The sequence below is a fragment of the Temnothorax nylanderi genome, unplaced genomic scaffold, assembly GCF_030848795.1.
Source record: "Temnothorax nylanderi isolate EJ_2023f unplaced genomic scaffold, tnyl_v1.0 TNYL_tig0099_pilon, whole genome shotgun sequence".
Classification (NCBI taxonomy): Eukaryota; Metazoa; Arthropoda; class Insecta; order Hymenoptera; family Formicidae; genus Temnothorax; species Temnothorax nylanderi.
In genome coordinates this window covers 327,412-348,663 of record NW_027249161.1, presented here as the reverse complement: position 1 = coordinate 348,663, position 21,252 = coordinate 327,412, and the positions used below count along the sequence as shown (strand labels likewise).

The 21,252-nt window shown below is 33.5% G+C and overlaps 2 protein-coding genes across 3 annotated transcripts in view; both read left to right on the top strand.

The window, feature by feature from the left end:
* LOC139775480 (uncharacterized) overlaps window positions 1-6,493 on the top strand; it is a 78,815-nt gene extending 72,322 nt beyond the window's left edge. For both annotated transcript variants that reach the window (XM_071711509.1, XM_071711508.1), the window contains exons 3-8: window positions 536-683; window positions 1,083-1,359; window positions 1,792-2,035; window positions 2,523-2,660; window positions 2,884-3,180; window positions 3,597-6,493. In XM_071711509.1, the coding sequence (XP_071567610.1) occupies window positions 536-683; window positions 1,083-1,359; window positions 1,792-2,035; window positions 2,523-2,660; window positions 2,884-3,180; window positions 3,597-3,985 (1,493 nt within the window). In that variant the 3' untranslated portion in view covers window positions 3,986-6,493. The remainder of the gene's footprint in view (window positions 1-535; window positions 684-1,082; window positions 1,360-1,791; window positions 2,036-2,522; window positions 2,661-2,883; window positions 3,181-3,596) is intronic.
* Window positions 6,494-7,178: 685 nt separating this feature from the next.
* On the top strand, window positions 7,179-13,975 carry LOC139775484 (DNA damage-regulated autophagy modulator protein 2-like). Its single transcript, XM_071711512.1, has 7 exons — window positions 7,179-7,268; window positions 7,934-8,026; window positions 8,883-9,004; window positions 9,367-9,593; window positions 10,035-10,173; window positions 10,452-10,609; window positions 11,939-13,975. The coding sequence occupies exons 2-7, from the start codon at window positions 7,956-7,958 to the stop codon at window positions 12,011-12,013; spliced, it is 792 nt and encodes a 263-aa protein (XP_071567613.1). The 5' UTR covers window positions 7,179-7,268; window positions 7,934-7,955; the 3' UTR covers window positions 12,014-13,975.
* Window positions 13,976-21,252: the final 7,277 nt, after the last annotated feature.

Genomic DNA, 21,252 nt, shown 5'->3' with positions numbered 1-21,252 from the left:
AAGTTATTCTTATAAGACGTGTAAGCAACGCAAAGTTATTGAGATTTTTTAATAAACGACACAATATGCAATAAAATCTCTTTTTTTCTAAATTTCTTGATTTGAGTCGTTAATTTTTTAATTTATAGGTAATTTTGAACATTGAGGTAATGATAACAGTACATGATACATTATAAGTAATAATACTAATTGTAAGATCACATAATGAACTATGACACCTAACAATATCTTGATATTTGCAAGGAAAGAATATACATCGCAATTTGTGCAGCGCCCACATTGTCAAATATTATTATTATTTTAGCTGCGCGTCATCTTTCTTTGTCTTCGTCTATATTTGTTGAACATTAGTATTAGTTCCATCCATTTCCACCCTCATTTTCCCTCTCACGCAGAACTTTGCGAGACCACCAACTACAGACATCAATTTCGAAAGCGCAGAATAGTCGACAAAAAACGATATTGTTATCCGATCCTACGAGCAAACTAAGAATCGCCACGACAATTTGAGTCACCAGTATATTTTATCCCATAGGAATTGGGGTTGGAATGACGCGAGACTGCAGTACGCTGATGGTAGCTCAGTATTTCAAGAGGAAAAGAGAATTGGTCGAAATTTTTATTGTCTCCGGAAGCGGCTTGGGTATAGCAATCATGTCTGCTTTTATAAAAGGGGCAATCACGTACGTACACATTACATTGTAATATATATCGTCAAGAATTTATTTCAATAAATTCAACGATGTAATAAATGAACGAAATGTAATAAAACACGAAATTCATTGAGTTAATTAAGCTTCATAACTATACATATTAATGAAATATTATTTCCAAAGGTATTCTTAGTCACTGTTATAATAAAAAAGACTAAATTGTTAAATGTTAAATAAAATAATAACTGACTCATCTCTGATTAGAAACTCAGAATTGTTAAGTAATCTTCGAAATTGAAAACGATGGAACAATACATTTACAAATATAGTTATGTTATTATTGTTTCACAAATACGCATCCACGCGAACTTTCCTCTTATCTGGAAGTATTGCGATCAAAGTTCATATGAAGAGTTTTTTATATTACAGTAAAATCGGATGGCGACTCGGTCTTCAAGCTGTCACGGGGGTGGTCTTTCTCACATTTTTTCTCGGCACTTTCTATCGCAGCGCTTCGCTATATCACCCCCAACGAAGAGCAATCTTACACTTAAAGAATCAAAAGCGCAAGATAAAGGACAAGAATAAAGCCGCCGATAAACCAGCGTTTTTCGATTTTAGCACTTTGAAAAGTAAAACAGTGCGGATTCTCTTGGTATCTACCGGTATTTCGGCGTTCGGAATCAATACACCTATATTTTATCTGGTAACTATGACGAATGAATTTGGAAGTAGTGACACCACGTGCACTCTATCTACAGCCTATATTTCTTTTTTATTCAATAACAAATCTCGTGAAACAAGATACTATTGATATACAAAGAATATTTTAAAACCTTTAAATTAATACAAATATGTGCGGAATTCCGTCAAAATTGCGTCGAACTAAATCTCTTATAAATATAATATAAAAGTAAAATATCATTTTCTTGTAACAATTACTTTTATCTGTTTAAAAGCAATACGGTAATATTAAATAGTTATATAAAATAACAGAAATTTATAATTTGCTATAATACTGAACACAAGTCAGTATGCTAACTTGTTTTTTCGAGCCTAGATACAAGAAATGATAAATATTAAAATCCATGGCACATACATTGGGAATGCATGGAATAAATAATTTATTTTTATACAGGCGCATCAAGTCGAAGAGGAAGGTCTCGGTGATACTGTCCTCCTGCTGCAGGCTTATCTCGGGCTAGCTTGGACTCTTGGCTGCGTAGCTTTCGGGCTTTTGGTCGTTCATCGCAGCGTCGAATGCAGGATAGCCCGCCAGTATCTTACGCAAGCAGCCGTTTTTGTATGCGGACTCTGTATTCTCGCTCTTACCGCCGTTCAAGGAAATTATCACGGATATGTTATGTTCGCGTGGATTTATGGTAAAGTCTGATTCGTTATTGCTCTATTCTATTAAATAATAGTGAAATGTATACTCCATACCCTAATGAATTCTATGTTTAATAGAGAAGATAGAGAAGATTCTTATAATATTGTATTCGATAAAATATTGTATTCGATAAAAAAATCTGTTGGTAATCGTTAAACATTATGTACATATTGTTTTTAAAGTATGATAGTATTATTATAATATGTGATATGTAATAAGTATAATAGGATTATGAATGTAATTCCAAAAGATTTACTACATATGTCGTCTTTTTTCCGTGATAACAAAATTTAGGAAAAATCGATGATTGAGCATCGATTGAGAGCTTCGATCTCAAAGTTACCATAACAAAAAAAATAACGGCGATCTAGTAGCACGAGTAATCCGTCTTTTTGCTTCCTCATATCTTCTCTATCTCCCGCAATAAGGGACTTTGAGACCAGGTTACGAGCAATAAAAGAACACTGATTTTCCTGTAGGCATTTTCTGTGGCGGCTATCATTACAGCCTAAAGATGTATACGTACGAAAGAGTGAGAGCGCGGAACTTTGCCAGAACGTGGGGTTTCGTCCAATGCTCCCAAGCGATACCAATTGCAATCGGAGTACCAATATCGGGTAATAAAACAAATCTATCATAGCAATATTTGTGTCCCAACAACTATGTTCTACAAGCAATTTATATTTGTCTTCTTCGATCACTATTGTTGAAATATTTCAATTGCAACGAAATTTTCGAAAAATAAAGCTTCGAAGTATTCGGAAACATATATTCAACTCTACCCTTTAATGAGCATCTTGAAACGTGACTCAAGTATTATACAGCGAACGTATTTTGCAGGATACATAAATGTCGGTTGCGGCGGTAAAGCTGGCTACTACTTCAGCTCGACGTGTGTTCTGGTCGGCAGTTTTACGCTCTTCTTCATCGATTTGCATAGAAGAAATTTATCGAGACACAAACACACCAGAGCTAATGGTACAAAACACACATGTTCCTCAGATAACTGTCCTCAACGGCGAAGATTGTCGTTCAATCAGGAGCACAAGAATGAGGGACCTCATGTAGCCGCTGCTGGAGCGGCCGGAGCAACGGCTGCGGCACTCGTTTTGGGGACCGACATTGTTCCAGCACAAGGTATATTTTTCTCTTTTGTGTTTTTTACAAATTTTATAATGAGTAAGAGAGAGAGAGAGAGAGAGCATATAGAAAAATCCTCATTAGATAATATTATATCATTGTTCATAATATAAATCCTACGTTTTATAAATCCTAAGTGATCTCAACTTTTTTTTAATCGTAACACTGTTACCTTCGATTTTACTACATATTACTAATAGCTTAAATAAAAAAATAACTATGCTCATTTTACACCTGACTCTTTCTTACTACTCATATATATTCAATCTTTCGAATGGACAAATTGAAATTTTTAATTCCATTTATATATACGAGGCATATTGTAAAGTGCAAAATAAATGTTGCACTTTAGCAATGATATTACAGAGTATAATGCATAGAGTACTCGATACAGCTGTTGTCTATTGTCCTAGGTGAAGGGATAGACGCTTTAGGAACAGATAAACCGGAGCTCACGTGCATCTCGGAAGAAGGTATCGCCGACATGGATTTACCCGACAATTTGCTGGAGGACTTCGATTATATAGGCGATTGCATAACTTCGTGCAACAAGGTCGAAAATTATCTTATGCTCTCGGAATTCGAGAACAACTTGATTGCTGAGATGCCGATTATTATGGATCGCCGTGGGCGCAGGTGGTCCCTGGGACGATCCAAGACAAGTCAATCCAATTGCGGTCAGACCAGTGGCGCGCAATCGGCAATTAATGAGGAAGAAGCCAAATCGAAATGGCGTTTCACCAATGTACCACCCAACGCTAACACCAGAATGATCACCGTAATTGACGAAGCTAGTACATAATTCTCTCTGAGCATTATGGACGGATAATGGAACGTCATTAACCCTAAACTTGGCAGATTGAGAAAGTAACTATATATGTGTGTGTGTATGAATAAAGAATGTAAAAATATATAATAGAGCAATATACAAAATACGAAACTTTTAGCATATTGTTAATATAATTTTTCTTAAGTACAATATGAAACTGAAATTAATACGATTATGAAATAAAAAAACGATCATATAATTTACACGGATCTTAAAAATTCAACAACACATTTTAACTATAAATACAAAACATTATAATTATAAACAACACGGAACAAAAATGTACCTTGTAAGATGCATTGCCAAGTATAAGGTTGAAGGAAATTCCATTTTCAATGCGTTAAATTTTTATAAATGTCGGGTGTTTAGAAAATAGCTCGATGTTCTGGCGTTCAAGAAAGATAAAATCGAGGATGAAATTGAAACAGAATTATAAATTTATTGAACGTCAAATTTTTTAACCGCAATTTGTTATTAGACACGTACACCCTCTATTTAAAATTTAGAATAATCAGAGAGAAATATTATGGAAAGTTAAAGAAAGATCAGCGAGATACAAAATATTGACTGAGTTATTCCGGCCATATATATGTATATGTAATCTATTAATATTTAATTGTAAGTTATTAGAGTTATACTCGGTTGTTCATCCATTATCTATTTAAGTATTTATAGAAGTTATATTAGTTAAATGGCAATGATATGCTAATTTGTATGAAACAGTTCGCTAAAAACGTAATACGGATCATTTGATTCGCGATGCAATTAAGGACAATAACGTCGGCTTTCGACGAGAGGAACCACGGAAACGCTCCGTCCACAAGAAAACAACCTCGATTCGCGTCGGCGTATTTTTCTTTAAACTTCCTGTTACTTCGTTGTTCGAGATAAAAAAATAATCTGTCATTCTTACTAAGTTAACTTGTCAATGGCATTATGCCTTCGATGAATAGAAAGTCTACTAGTTACACGAATGAAATGGTAAGCTCAGAATCTTGGTACAAATATTACGATTTACAATGTTTGTTATCGACTGATAAGGCAGCTGAAAATACAATCGTAGTGGACATGATATTGGCCTTCTAAATCAATATGAATAACTGATTTAGAATTTGAAAATTTGATATTTTTTAATTTGACAATTTTTATTTTAATCCAACAATTTTGATCTGAATTTGATTTTGAATTTTTTACATATTTTTCCATATCTATATTTCTTTGAGAATTGCTTCTAACTAATTATAATTTATCGATTTGTTCAATAAAGTCTAATAAAAAATGATAAGAAATTCAATATATTTTATCAGGAATTTTATTATAGAGCTTAACTGTCCATTTTTATAAACGATCAAAATATGTATAACTTTGGCTACGATTGTAAGAATAACTAAGAACTGACTGTGCAAATGTATGAACGCTTGTACGTAGACACGCTAGTTTAAGATTTGGAAACTAGTCCAATCGCGTTTAAGACAAATGCGTCGTAAAAGTATAAATACAAGATATATACGTATATATTGTTCACGACGTTCTCTCTCTTTTGGGACTCGGTCCCCACAACGAGATGCGACGATCGACTCCAGATATAATAATGCGCATCTATTTATTTATCAAACTATTTATATTAATGTGTATGTAAATACTCGATATTGATGCCATGTGTATACACTTACACAAGTTTAAATGTATACAATCATTGGCATATAGATCATTATGATATAAAAATCGCGTCTTTCACTGATTAATATGCGAAAAGAATAAATTATGTCTTTTGTTGAGATAATAATACCATAACTTTACCGAATATATGGACGGAAAGATTGGTTATATTAATTAAACAATAAAGATGAGACATCAAAGTATAAATTTCGTAAATATTCACGGTTATTAATTATTTGATTGAGAAAAGCGAACTCGTTTAAGTAATAAAAATAATGGATATTTAAGACACGCTTGTTTATGAAATGTGCATTTTCTTAGAATTATTCATTTAATTAACATAAAAATTAATAACATAAAAAATTGACGCCGTTCAAAAGCGTAAAATATTCGCCGAATAAGAAATTTTATATCCAATTTGGATTATATAAATGTCTTTTCCTCTCAAACTACTGCCAATAAAACTGCTGCCATAGGAAACCTATTTTAAAAATATTCAAGAAACAGTGTAATGAAAAAAGTTAATTAAGAGATTAAAAGTAAGAATAATATTATTATATTTTTCCTTCTATAGTTTCGATATGTAAATTGCTAAGTCAAGAATATTGCTAAGTTTTTTGAGAATTCGGTTTACAACAAAAAAAAGCCATATCTGTATAAATACAGAGTAATCGCCCAGCAAAATTAATTATTATCAAATTTGTCCATAGTGAAAAGCGAATCGTTACGTGTATCCTAGTGACAAGATTAACATTGAAAAATTGCGGAACATATTGTATTGTCGTAATGTTATTGATATAAAAATGTGATTCAAATATGTAACTCTTGTATAAGTGTCATATTTTATTCTTTCACATCCTAATTACAGATTTTCTACGTTCCTTTACGAAAAGTCTCCTAATTTTAAATAGATGTTTTATCGGCATGCAACCGCCGTAGTACACGGTAATGGACGCAAGTCTGAAATTGGGTCAAATTAGAAACAGCACGACCGAACGATCCTATTACCAATCTAATGAACGTGATATCGAGCGTTGCGTTAATTACGAATTCCTAGTCCGCCTACTAGTTCTAAACGAGGCGTGTATTACGTCGCACGCGGTTCGTTACGTTTAATTTAGTAATTGAATTACGATCAAAGAATTATGTCTCTGAATCACCGACCGATCAATAATTCTATATTCTCCTTTTATAAATTAAAATAAAAATAAAAATAGATACTTCACGCTTAATCAAAGAATAACTAATTTAAGGGGTCTTTGAAATAAGTTTGTAATTAAACTAATTTCGTCCGAATTATCATCTCTTTCTAATTTTAACACTAAACATTATTCGTTGTTTTCTATTTGTCAAAGAATACTTGTAAAAATATATTGAAAAATAAATTAAGTGTTGCGCGAGCTCATATATATCATATATTATCTTGCGTCTCATGTTAATTAGCATGCAATAGTATGCGTGGAGATTGGTACGGTGCGAACGATAAGACGTAGCACAGGAACGGACAGTCGCTACAAGACGCCTCACGATCAAATGCCCTCGTGACATGAATCGTGACGGTATATTCTTAGGAAAAAATTTACGCGAAATCTTCAAGGTAAGTCCTGGTATTCTTTTTTACATTAGTGTTTATTTATGCGTGTTTTCACGTGATCGTACTTTTTTCCATGAATTTCCTTCTTAGTGCTCTTAAAATAAATTCAATTTCTTGTTTTGACGAAACTTAGCACAGCGAGTTTTATGCTAAAAGCTTAATCGAACAATTGTTTCAATGTTTCACCGATATGGACGATTCAATATAACAAACTTTCGATACCTCTTATAATAATTCTATAGAATTAGTTATAAAAAAATGAGATTTATTTATAAAATCTGTTTATACTTATTCTTCCCGTATTCGACGGATATATCGTCGTGTATGATTCATTAGCACTTCGATATAATTGGAGGATATAATTTTTTATCCTCAACGTCGTGGAACAAACGTTATAAATCACGCGAAGGGTCCTGCCTGAGGTCCTCTAGGTCATCTTGATTGGATCCTTTATGAACTCAGCCCTGTGTCACTTCAATCCCTCTTTCAATCAGTCCAATCACTCGCGTCTCTTCATCATCCTTCTCACCACTTAATCCATCGATCACACTGAGTTATCGTATCGTCATTGGTTTTAATCAATCCGATGAGGAATGTATCTAACAGCGGGTATAGAACGCATCGAATCATACCGTACCATAATCGAATCATGCAATCGTATCTTGCAGCGCTGAGGACGACCAAACGAGGATGGCATATGGAAAATTGCATGTACTACCATTAAGTCTGTTCATTTTAATCCCGGTGACATTCGTCATTACGTAAGTCCGCAATTCTTTAACGATGAAGTAAATCGAATTACAAAAAGCACAACAAATATATTTTTTTATGTAAATAAAAATGTAGAATATTATAGTCTTTTACTTTCTTAACAAGTCTTAATGTTTAATGTCCTCTTAATACGCTCAATCAATTATTTCTTCTCAAAATGGATTGTTAAATGCCTATAAACTATAGGTACCTATACAGAATTCATAATTGTACTAAACTAAAACTACATTGGCCATTATCGACAATGAGCAATTTCGCTGGCAAAAAAGTCAACAAAAATACTTTAATTTATTCTCAGAATCTTGACAACGGAGTGAGAAGAATTTGCTTATTCAAAAATAAATATAAGACGTAAACGATTAGCATTAAGGTATATATATTTGAAGACAAAAATCTTTATATTTATCTAGTGCCTAAACATCATACTTTTACTTATATAACACATTATTCAAAGGGTTTCAAAGATTAAATTGAACTTATACTTTAATATCTATGTCTTCCTAAAATAAATAAATTATAAATATGTGTACATAAGTCGATTGAGTCGAAATAAAATAAAAATCATTTTACAGTTTGCACTGTTTTTTTTTAATATGGCTGAGTTTCTAAATTCATTGCCAGCGCTGAAAATCTTTAGTACACGTAACGTATACTATTTTCAGCGCTGGCAATGAATTTAGAAACTCAACCTATCTGTTCAAATAGCAAATGCGCATTGCAGAATTATTTAACGATCATAAAAGTGCTTTGCGAGCAGTCGAGAAAGTCAAGGAAACCTGATACAAGCGTTTTATATACTCGCTCGCACCACCCGAGTTTATAGTTTACGAACGGCTCATGTTTCAGATACACCATATCGGTGCAATGGGACCATGTGGTGCCTGGATTCCCTTATATATCGGAGACCGGCACATTGTCACCAGAATCCTGCATATTCGCGCAATGCCTGAACATCGCGGCTCTTTTACGTATGTAAACGTAATTCAAAAAATTTTACAGACTAAAAATTAAATTTTATCTCATACTTTAGTAAAAGAATCCAAATCACCTTAAAACAGTTATGTAAATAAAAATGTCGGAGAAAAAAATAAATAAATAAATTACTTATATATCAATATATGTATAAAAGAAATAAAAAAAGTATTTAAATAATACAAAGCCTAAAACCTAAGAATAACTTAAATGCGTTTAGTGATAAAGTCAATAAATAAGATAAATAATATAACAAACATAGCATAGTAAATGGACGGAAAAGGAGAAATAAAAGTAACTTCAGAGAAGTTTTGCTTGGGGAACCAATAAAAAAAAACAATCTACACCTTTCACACAGTCGGATGCTGCGTTTACATCAGGCATCGACAAGTACTGCGATGGCAGACAGAGAGGGGCCGCGATCTCGTAGACAAAAGACTTATCATGGCGACAACATGCTGCGGTATCCTCGCTTGCTTCGGTCTCGATATACTCGCCAATTTTCAAGAAGCCCGCGTAATCGCCGCTCACATGGTGGGAGCGATGACTTGCTTCTCTGCCGGCACTCTCTATTTCTGTCTTCAGGTACACCGTAATGTGAATCGTTGCGTCTTATCGCGGACGTTTCGATGCTAGTGACAACGTTAATTTACTGACGATATTGCAGTCATTCTCCCTGGCGCAAAGCCGATTGAACATTTAATCTTAAAACAATGTCAAAGTGACTTTCTTTCAGTTATAGGCTCTTAACATTCGACACTCGGAGATCTTTTTACATTTCCTATATAATTTTTTAATTTTTATCTCATTATTTTATTCTTTGGTTTGAGTCTTTCTATGTTCTTTTTATTTCTGATTTGTTTAGATGGGTCCTACTCTCTGGCTTATTACACATATATTATCATTTCCGCTTTTTGCAGACTTGATAATATAATACTTTGAAAGAGCAGATAAGCTCTGACTTGTGACTTTAATATAAAGGAAATAATTTTATATATTATTATAAAATAATCATAATTTTTTTAGACATATCTAAGCTACAAGATGGTACCAGCCATGAACGGAATAATTGTTGTTTATCTGCGCGCAATTCTCTCGGGTCTCACGATGATACTGACAATCGCTACGATCGTTCCTGGCTATATCTCAATGTCTGAATTTCAAGGTATGTAAATGTGTTATTAAAAAATTGTGAATTTTATAGTATATAACTTATGTAGTTATAATCTGCATAACATACTCTTTTAAAACACAGTTCCTCAGTTATTCACATAGAAAATAAGTACATGTTAAATATTCGAACGTTATGCACGAGCGCAAAAATGCATTTGTATAAGAACTTTTAACTTCATCATTAAATAAAATGTAAAGAGTTAAACTAAGGTAGTTTAGATATTTTTCAGAGTTTCAAGTAATCAAAATACAAATTTATATGTTACACAGGTAACGATTACAAGAAATGGCTACCGGCGGATGGTGGTTGGGGCTGGCACGTCGCGAGCACTATATGCGAATGGATTCTTGCGATTGTCTATTGCGCGTTTCTCCTTACTTTCGTTCCAGACTTTCGATTAATTAACTTTGAAGACCCCGTTGTTACGGTATTTTGATTTTTTACTGCTATTCATAAATCGATCATTTTATTTAAGAAAACTTACGTTTAATTAAAATATCGACTCTATGTGTATTAAATTTTTCCCCATAATTCGTAAACTTTACTGTACGAGATGTTCTTTATCACTGTCGTATATCCTTTTCTGCGTCAATTGTTACAAATTTTTTGAAATAACTTTTTCTTTATTATAACTCTAATAACAAACCGTCTTTTTTCAAAACTTTTTTAATATTTGTCATGAAGCATTAGCTTGTAAGAAAGCCTGGAGGCACACCAGAAGTAATGCAAACGCCAGTTCCCGATATGCCCCCCATACGCCCGAGGTAGGCCACCCGGGGCATAGTGGATCGAATTGAGGAAATAGGTGGTCATCGAGCCCAAAATAAAAGTTTTAATTTAACAATTTTACCCTTGAATGTGTTGTACAGTACTCCCAATGTAGGAAATATAGATTACTGAGTAATATAGATGCTGTAAGTATGTCAATTCCCAAATTTCTGTGATAAATAAGCTTCTTGAAGTAGAAGTCGTCCACTCGTTTCCGTTGTATTCCGTATAAAAAATTTATTTATCCTTATCTATTGTGTGATCCCTAATTCTTTGGTTCTCTTTGTATGTTTTTATCATTTCTGTTCGGAATACAGCGAACACAAGTGGACGACTTCTACTTCACGAATCTCATTTATCACAGAAATTTTGGAATTGGCACACTTACAGCATCTATATTACTCATAAATCTATATTTCCTTTCAGTGGCATTGGAAGTACTCTACGACACATTCGAGATAGGTAAAATTGTTCAATTAAAACTTTTATTTTTGGCTCGATGTCCATCTACTTCCTTAATTCGATCCACTTAGCGGGGAGGGGGTTAGCTGGAAGGTTAGTAGGGGGGTTAGTAGGAATCCAACATACCCCCTGGTCTCTCCCCGGGAACCTATAAGGGTTTCCCCTCGTAAAGAAAGCTTGTAAGAAAGCTTAATTAAATTAAAATCGAATTAAATATAATTAAAAAATAAGAAATAGATTCTATGTTACTTTACTATTAATTTACATTGATAAATCTTAATTCTTGAAAAATTATTAAAATTTTGACACTTTGCAAAGAAAAAATCAATATCAGGTTTATTAAAATCTCTGCACTCTAAGAAAAATACGATAGTGGTGAAAATGACGAGTGCTTGCTACCTGGGATCTTACGTACGTTTATTCTTATTCTTCCTCATAATTGCCAAGAGGTAATAATTATAATAATTATAACAAAATTTATAAAAAAATATTTTGCGCATTAATGTTATATATAATTTTGTTTCAGCTAATGTATTTGGATAAAATTGAGAGCACGATAACCTCAGACAAAACGGAAGCAACCACTCCACAAGATACGTAGATTTTTTCCCACATTGATCTGTCAAAAGTTTTCCACTTTAGCTATAGTTAGAGTCCGATTCACCCTACTAATATATATATTGTATCTCTGACGATCATCGCAGATTTCCTCGAAAAGAAAGCAGTAAAATTAAAGAGATTAACAAGCAGAACGTAACATACGTATAGGGTGTCCCATCAGATTTTTCTATACAAAACTTTAATAGTAAGTATGTTCTATGAGCAGAGAGAAATAAGAAAAAAAATGTTATATAAAAATAGGTCTCAAAATGCTTTATTGGAAAGTTATAGAAAAAGTTCAAATATTGAAAAAATAATAACGGTTTTGCCATAGGTGTGACACGCCACACGCCGTTCGATTATGTTTATCTTATCTGTTTCTTCTAGTCTGCATGCTTACTATTTGAAATGATTAAAATGATTAAAGGTGATCATAAAAACTTGTATGAATATTACGTAACGAGAGCAGTACCTTGTAGAACATTATCCCAAAATGCCGCGAGTTTTTACAAATGAAGAATACACGGATATTTATTTTGTGTATGGTTTATATGCAGGGAATGCGAGGGCTTCCGTTTATCAATGATTCTCTAACAGAAGAGTGCAGTTAAATCAACAATCTTTATCAATGTTTATTTGCAATTACACTTGATGGATTCAAATTCCTAGGATTCAATATTAAATTCAATATTACATAGATGTATAGCTTGTATTGAAATGAGCGGCCGGCACTTTGAAATGCAAACTTAAGTGAAATTGTTTCTTATACATGTCGTATTTTTGCTATAAACTAATAAAGCATTTTGGGACCTATATTTATATAACATTTTTTTCTTATTTCTACTCATAGAACATACTGCTAGTACGGAAAAACCTGGGACACTCTGTATATTGCAGAGAGTATAAAGAAAAGAGAGCAATAATAATTAATCTGTTATGACAAAGAACTAAGAAAATCAACATAAATCTTCGCTCGATTCTTACGGTTATGAAAAAATGAGACACACAAAAGCATATTTAAGGACGCAAAGCTATATACAGGGTGGGAGAAAAGTATGGAAACCCTGCAAAATCTCGAAAACTATAAGTTTTACAGAAAAATGTTTCACACAAAAGTTGTTTGGTTTCGAGGGGGCCATAAGATGGTACCATTGGTTTGACCTTGGATGGTCGTTTAAAGCTCACGTAAACGACACCTTTAATTTCTTAAATGGAAACCCCTATTTTCAATGCATATTCTTGTAGCGAATCTCGAGAGCTTTTCAAAACACTATAATAAAGTATTTTTTCATTAAGAACTTTTGGAATTATGAGGCTTGAAAGTTCTAGTATTTTGACATAAAATACAAAATATCTTGTAAAACATTAAGTTTTCGGTAATGTTACCTTAATACTTTTATGCACAGAATAATGAGACGAATCAATTGGTATGAAAAAAAGACATAGTTGCTTTTAAGAAAAAGTATGCAGATGCGTGTTGCAAATTACATATTTTTTCTTAAAGGAACTGTGCCTTTTTTTCATACCAATTGATTCGTCTCATTATTCTGTGCATAAAAGTATTAAGGTAACATTACCGAAAACTTAATGTTTTACAAGATATTTTGTATTTTATGTCAAAATACTAGAACTTTCAAGCCTCATAATTCCAAAAGTTCTTAATGAAAAAATACTTTATTATAGTGTTTTGAAAAGCTCTCGAGATTAGCTACAAGAATATGCATTGAAAAATAGGGGTTTCCATTTAAGAAATTAAAGGTGTCGTTTACGTGAGCTTTAAACGACCATCCAAGGTCAAACCAATGATACCATCTTATGGCCCCCTCGAAACCAAACAACTTTTGTCTGAAACATTTTTCTGTAAAACTTATAGTTTTCGAGATTTTTCAGGGTTTCCATACTTTTCTCCCACCCCGTATATTACAGGAATAAAAGAAAAATACGATGCGCGTACCAACTATCTTTTATTCAAAAGCTACCATATACTATTTACATTTATTTTTTATTTACATTTATTTTTCTTCAAAAGCGCAGATTACTTCTCTTATCTCTAACGTAGGTGCATGTGCGTAATCGGCGAGGCCGAGCCGCATCTACCTTAATAACCCTACCGTTTCGTTCATTGAATTTGAACGTCAGAATTTTATTGCATTTTACATCAGGTTGCCGTTTTACAGGTTTTACATTTAATTTCGCAAGACGGATCCTGCGCCTTCGTTCGTCCATAGCTATCGTTTCCCATGCCGTTGAAACCGTTGAAACCGACCGGAGAGACCGATTGTCCAACATGCCAAAAATCATGTTGGATATTTCACGAGGCAGCTGTTTAATGATATCCAATTTCTTTTCAAATACATCAAAATATGACAAAATTCTCCTAAAGGCTTCCATTGCTCCTGATCTGTGACCTGTAGCCTTCGAAAATCTAAAGGATAATGATAGCTCCGCACTCGATCCCGCTATTTATACTTCTTTCCTTATCCCTTATTGTTCGAGAGAAATGTAAAATCAAATGACGTGACGTGGCTACCCCGAAAATGGCGCGTTCTAATTGGCTGCCCTTCCCCCACCCCACCCCCACCTCCCACCCCCCCCCCGGCCATGACGGAGAAATCATTTTCTCTCCAGCACTCGTACCGATCATACATCACGAGCAATGGAAGCCTTTAGGAAAATTGTTGGGTATTTTGATATAGATATTCATACAAAAGAGATTCGATATCATCAAATAGCTGCCTTTTGAAATATTTTGAAATATCCAGCATGATTTTTGACATGTTCGATGTGACCGATCTCTGCGGTCGGTTTCGAAGATTTCTGAAAGATGAAAAATGATATGTATGGATGAACGGAAACGCAGGCTCCGGATTACGAAACCAAATGTAATAAAACCTGTAAAATATCGTCAACCTGTAAAATGCACTAGAATTTTGACGTTCAAAATGAATGAACGAAACAGCAGGGCTATTAAGGTAGACCTAGATCGTTCTCGCGATTACGCACACATATGTCTATTTCAAACATAAGGGAAGCAAAAAATCAAAACCATACGGTCGAAGAAATTTTCACTTTTGAATATTGTGATAGAGAATAATTGTAAATAACTTATATTCACGATATAATTAAATGTTTTAAACGTCACATGTACGGTAATCCCTGGTCTAACATATGTTCTTTTAATGCGTCATCACGCGCGGATAGCAATAACGCTGTAATGTTAATGAATATTTTAAGAATGAAAGACTTGTTGAGAGTCTTTCGCTTATAAAATAAGAATCAATTAATTAAAATAAATTAACATTTATATATTTGCACATGACATATTATAACTCTTCTTTTTCCCTTTCTCCCTCTTTGTTTCTCTCTCTTTCCCATCTTTTAAATTGTAACATTGAATGTGTACAAATATTCTTACTATCAAGTTAATATGTTATTACAATATTATAACGCCAAGTAGACGTTTCAATATTAGTACAGATTTGTAAAACTAATTTTTTTAATACTTTTGGTGGAGTAAGATTTCGAGATTTCTGAATTAATTGTACAGAATTATCTTTTTAAAAAAGTTAAAAAAAGGCTTCACGTACGCATAAGTGTATGTTGTTAAACAACACACAAGTGGTAGTAGCTTTAACTTTTCTTAACAAATAAATTGTTATATCACAAAGTTGTGTTACCTTATTCAACCTAAGTAACATGTATTTTTCAAAGAAAATGCATGAAATCTTTAAATTGCACCAATTACAAAGAGAATAATTGTACATTTTGAATACTTGTATATTTTACCAAAATATAATCCTGCGGAGGCTAAAAATTTAAAATTAATTAATTTTAAAATTATTTTTTTTTTTTTATTTTTTTTATTTTTTATTTACATTTACTTTTATTCAAAAGCTATCATATGCTATTTACATTTATTTTTTATTTACATTTATTTTTCTTCAAAAGCGCAGATTACATCTCTTATCTCTAAAGTAGGTGCATGTGCGTGATCGGCGAGGCTGAACCGGATATACCTTAATAACCCTACCGTTTCGTTCATTGAATTTAAACGTCAAAATTTTATTGTATTTTACAGGTTGCCGTTTTACAGGTTTTACATTTAATTTCGCAAGACGGAGCCTACGCCTCCGTTCGTCCATAGCTATTGGTTGCCATGCTTCAGACACCGTGTGTGCCGACCGGAGAGACCGATTGTCCAACATGCCAAAAATCATGTTGGATATTTCACGAGGCAGCTGTTTAATGATATCCAATTTCTTTTCAAATACATCAAAATATGACAAAATTCTCCTAAAGGCTTCCATTGCTCCTGATCTGTGACCTGTAGCCTTCGAAAATCTAAAGGATAATGATAGCTCCGCACTCGATCCCGCTATTTATACTTCTTTCCTTATTCCTTATTGGTCGAGAGAAATGTCAAATCAAATGACGTCACGTGGCTACCCCGAAAATGGCGCGTTCTAATTGGCTGCCCTCCCCCCACCCCACCCACCCCCCCCCCCCGCCATGACGGAGAAATCATTTTCTCTCCGGCACTCGTACCGATCATACATCACGAGCAATGGAAGCCTTTAGGAAAATTGTTGGGTATTTTGATATAGATATTCATACAAAAGAGATTCGATATCATCAAATAGCTGCCTTTTGAAATATTTTGAAATATCCAGCATGATTTTTGACATGTTCGATGTGACCGATCTCTGCGGTCGGTTTCGAAGATTTCTGAAAGATGGAAAACGATATGTAGTATACTATTTCTAGATTTATATATGCATGCTTCCACCAAGTGTCTCACATTTCGACATAGAATGTCCGTGCTTAAAATGATCATGATCAAAGACAAATCTCCGTTAATTAAAGTCGGCGATACAAATATTTTAAGCACGGACATTCAGTACTCCGATCGCTCGGAACATTTCTCACCATTGAGCAGGACGATGTGAAAGCCATGGTAAATTATTAATTTTGATTAGAACCTCCTCATTCTATTACTCGTTTCCGAGCGTGGTGACTTCTCTTCATATACATGTGTTACGCACGTAGATTATACACATTGTATATGGGACCTACAGTTTAACGTCGATTCCGAACGGCTATATTTTTTAGAGAAGTTCTCTTGGCAAGACATACTCTCGGTGGTTTGCCATTGCCTTCCGAGAGGAGAACGATATAATTTTTCTAGCTTCTACCGGGAATTGAACCCGGGACCTTCGGCTCAATAGACCAGTGCGCTGTCTACTAGGCCACGCTCGTCCTCGGAAAACGATATATATATGGATAAACTAAGACGCAGGCTCCGGGTTAAGAAACCAAACGTAATACAACCTGTAAAATACACTAGAATTTTGACGTTCAAAATAAATAAAACGGCAGGGCTATTAAGGTAGACCTAGATCGTCCTCGTCGATTACGCACATAGGCTACCTCAAAGATAAGAGAGGCAAAGTATCAGAAGCATACGGGCGAAGTAATATTCGCTTTTGAATATTGTGATAAAAAATAATTGTAAACACACACACAGAGAGCTTATATTTGCGATTTAATTAAATGTTTTGAATGTCGCATACCTATACGATAGTCCCTGGTCTAACATATGTTCTTTTAGTGTGTTCATGGATGGTTAATAATGTTAATGAATATTTTAAGAATAAAAGACTTGTTGAGATAGACTTTCACTTATAAAATAAGAATCAATTAATTAAAATGAATTAACATTTATATATTTACACATAACATATTATAGCATTTCTCTCTCCCTCTTTGTTGCTTTATCTCTTTTTCCTATTTTTTACATTGCAACATTGAATGTGAGCACAAATATTCTTACTATCAGGTTAATAAGTTATAATGTTATAACGCCGAGCAGAAGTTTCAATATTCAGTACAAATCGAAAACTAATTTTGTTAATACTTTCGATAGAGCAAGATTGCGAGATTTCAGGATTAATATTGTACAAAATTACCTTTTTAGAAAGTTAAAAAAAACGCTAAATACGCGTGCAATGTTTTATTAAACAACTCAATATTTATTTAAACCTCCAAACTTATTAAATCCGACTTATCTCATAGAATCTTACATAATTGTAAATCTTATTATTAAATCGGACTATTAAATCTAGTCGAAGCACAAATGTATTAATCAGATATTTATCGTAAAACGAACGAAACAATTAGTTTACGCCAGTACACAAAAACTGTGCAAAGTGGATACTATCCTAATTTCAAAAATACAACGTGTACTTCTTGCTTCTGCGATGCTAAAGTTAATTGAGATCTCTCGCGTGAATATGATTGCCAGTGTAAACGGAAAGTTTAAAAATGTTAAAATAATAAAACGACGAAATTAATCAAATTAGAAGATAAACCGCAATAAAAAATTAGTACTGACCAAGACAAGGCAATGAACAAATCGATTGGCGATAGTGGCGATACTACTTCCCGAAAAAAGCATAAAATTTAAAATGACAGTGTAACGCAAATTACTTGTTCTTTGAAAGAATAAATATAATTCTACATTTTGCGCTGTTTCCGAAAGCGCGTCTATACTTAATATACGAACTAAACGATCTATTAATAAAATGCATACGAATGGTTGCCTTAAAGGCTTTATGAACCTTAAATGAAAGTAGATTAAAAATAGAAAAATGACTGCATTTTCCTCGCGTTCAGGGATAACTGATCCAACGATTTGACAGCACCAAAAGCCCTCCATCAAGTAGTACGCTGGTTAGTATCCGACACAAAGAATAATCTTCGTGGTGAAAAGCGAGCTCAACGCGCTTTGATTCTACATCGAGTTCCGCAAGATTCATACGCAAAGAAAAGTTAAACAGTCCATCAAACGCCAGCGGTTCCGCTATAGATAGGAATAAATCCCGAATCTTCCAGACCATTTTCAGTAGTAAGGATTTTGACGTGTCAATGACAATTATCATTTTTATCACAAATTCGCAACAAAACAAAAATTCGCACGCAGAAAAATATGTTTTCCTATTATTAAAAATCATCTCCTTTTATTAAAAATGCATAGATAGAATTATTCTTATGGAATTGCGGTTACGAAGGAATATATTTAATAATAATAAAATACATGCATTATTGTAGATTATTATATGTGTACGGGTACAAATGTTTCTCGGGTACCAATTGTTCGATATGAGTCGAACACGATAACAGCGGGATTTTAAAAAATTATTTTATACTGAAAAATCTATATCAAGATAAAATTGAACAATTTCCTTTTTTTCTGTAGCGTTCAAAAATTTTAATAGTTGATATTCCACTGACATGGGGGTATTCGACTTATCTCGAATTTTTTGTAACCGCACATTTCTAATTACAATGATGTATTTACAGTAAGATTCTTAAAACAAAAAAGTAGAAATCTTTTTCGTGAAATTATCTAAGTCGATAAAAATCAAAATTTGTTAAATACGATCGCGTTGTATGTGCATGTATTTTACTACAGAAGAAACTGTTATTACTAATTATAATATCATAGAACGGCGGGATGTCCAGGATGTACCTAAAAATAATTCCTTGAAACAGATTAAAAGTTAGAAAATTAGAATATGTTAACTTTAAAACGTACGTATTTTATTGCCAAGCTAAGATACTATTTTTTTTATGTACGGTAATAGTAAGGAAATATTTCTTATCATTATTAGAATATAATATCACAAAGTTATTTCACATATTTCACATAACCCATTTATTTCTTTTTATTTTTTTTTTTATTTTTTTTTTATTTTTTATTTACATTTACTTTTATTCAAAAGCTATCATATGCTATTTACATTTATTTTTTATTTACATTTATTTTTCTTCAAAAGCGCAGATTACATCTCTTATCTCTAAAGTAGGTGCATATGCGTGATCGGCGAGGCTGAACCGGATCTACCTTAATAACCCTACCGTTTCGTTCATTGAATTTGAACGTCAAAATTTTATTGTATTTTACAGGTTGCCATTTTACAGGTTTTACATTTAATTTCGCAAGACGGAGCCTACGCCTCCGTTCGTCCATAGCTATTGGTTGCCATGCTTCAGACACCGTGTGTGCCGACCGGAGAGACCGATTGTCCAACATGCCAAAAATCATGTTGGATATTTCACGAGGCAGCTGTTTAATGATATCCAATTTCTTTTCAAATACATCAAAATATGACAAAATTCTCCTAAAGGCTTCCATTGCTCCTGATCTGTGACCTGTAGCCTTCGAAAATCTAAAGGATAATGATAGCTCCGCACTCGATCCCGCTATTTATACTTCTTTCCTTATTCCTTATTGGTCGAGAGAAATGTCAAATCAAATGACGTCACGTAGCTACCCCGAAAATGGCGCGTTCTAATTGGCTGCCCTCCCCCCACCCAACCCCCCCCCCCGCCATGACGGAGAAATCATTTTCTCTCCGGCACTGGTACCGATCATACATCACGAGAAATGGAAGCCTTTAGGAAAATTGTTGGATATTTTGATATAGATATTCATACAAAAGAGATTCGATATCATCAAATAGCTGCCTTTTGAAATATTTTGAAATATCCAGCATGATTTTTGACATGTTCGATGTGACCGACCTCTGCGGTCGGTTTCAAAGATTTCTGAAAATTGAAAGATGAAAAACGATATGTAATGGATGAACGGAAACACAGGCTCCGGATTACGAAACCAAATGTAATACAACCTGTAAAATGCATTAGAATTTTCACGTTCAAAATGAATGGACGAAACGGCAGGCTATTAAGGTAGACCAAGATCGTTGTCGCGATTACGCACACATATGTCTATTTCAAACATAAGGGAAGCAAAAAATCAAAAGCATACGGTCGAAGAAATTTTCACTTTTGAATATTGTGATAGAGAATAATTGTAAATAGCTTATATTCACGATATAATTAAATGTTTTAAACGTCACATGTACGGTAATCCCTGGTCTAACATATGTTCTTTTAATGCGTCATCACGCGCGGATAGCAATAACGCTGTAATGTTAATGAATATTTTAAGAATGAAAGACTTGTTGAAAGACTTTCGCTTATAAAATAAGAATCAATTAATTAAAATAAATTAACATTTATATATTTGCACAAGACATATTATAACTCTTCTTTTTCCCTTTCTCCCTCTTTGTTTCTCTCTCTTTCCCATCTTTTAAATTGTAACATTGAATGTGTACAAATATTCTTACTATCAAGTTAATATGTTATTACAATACTATAACGCCAAGTAGACGT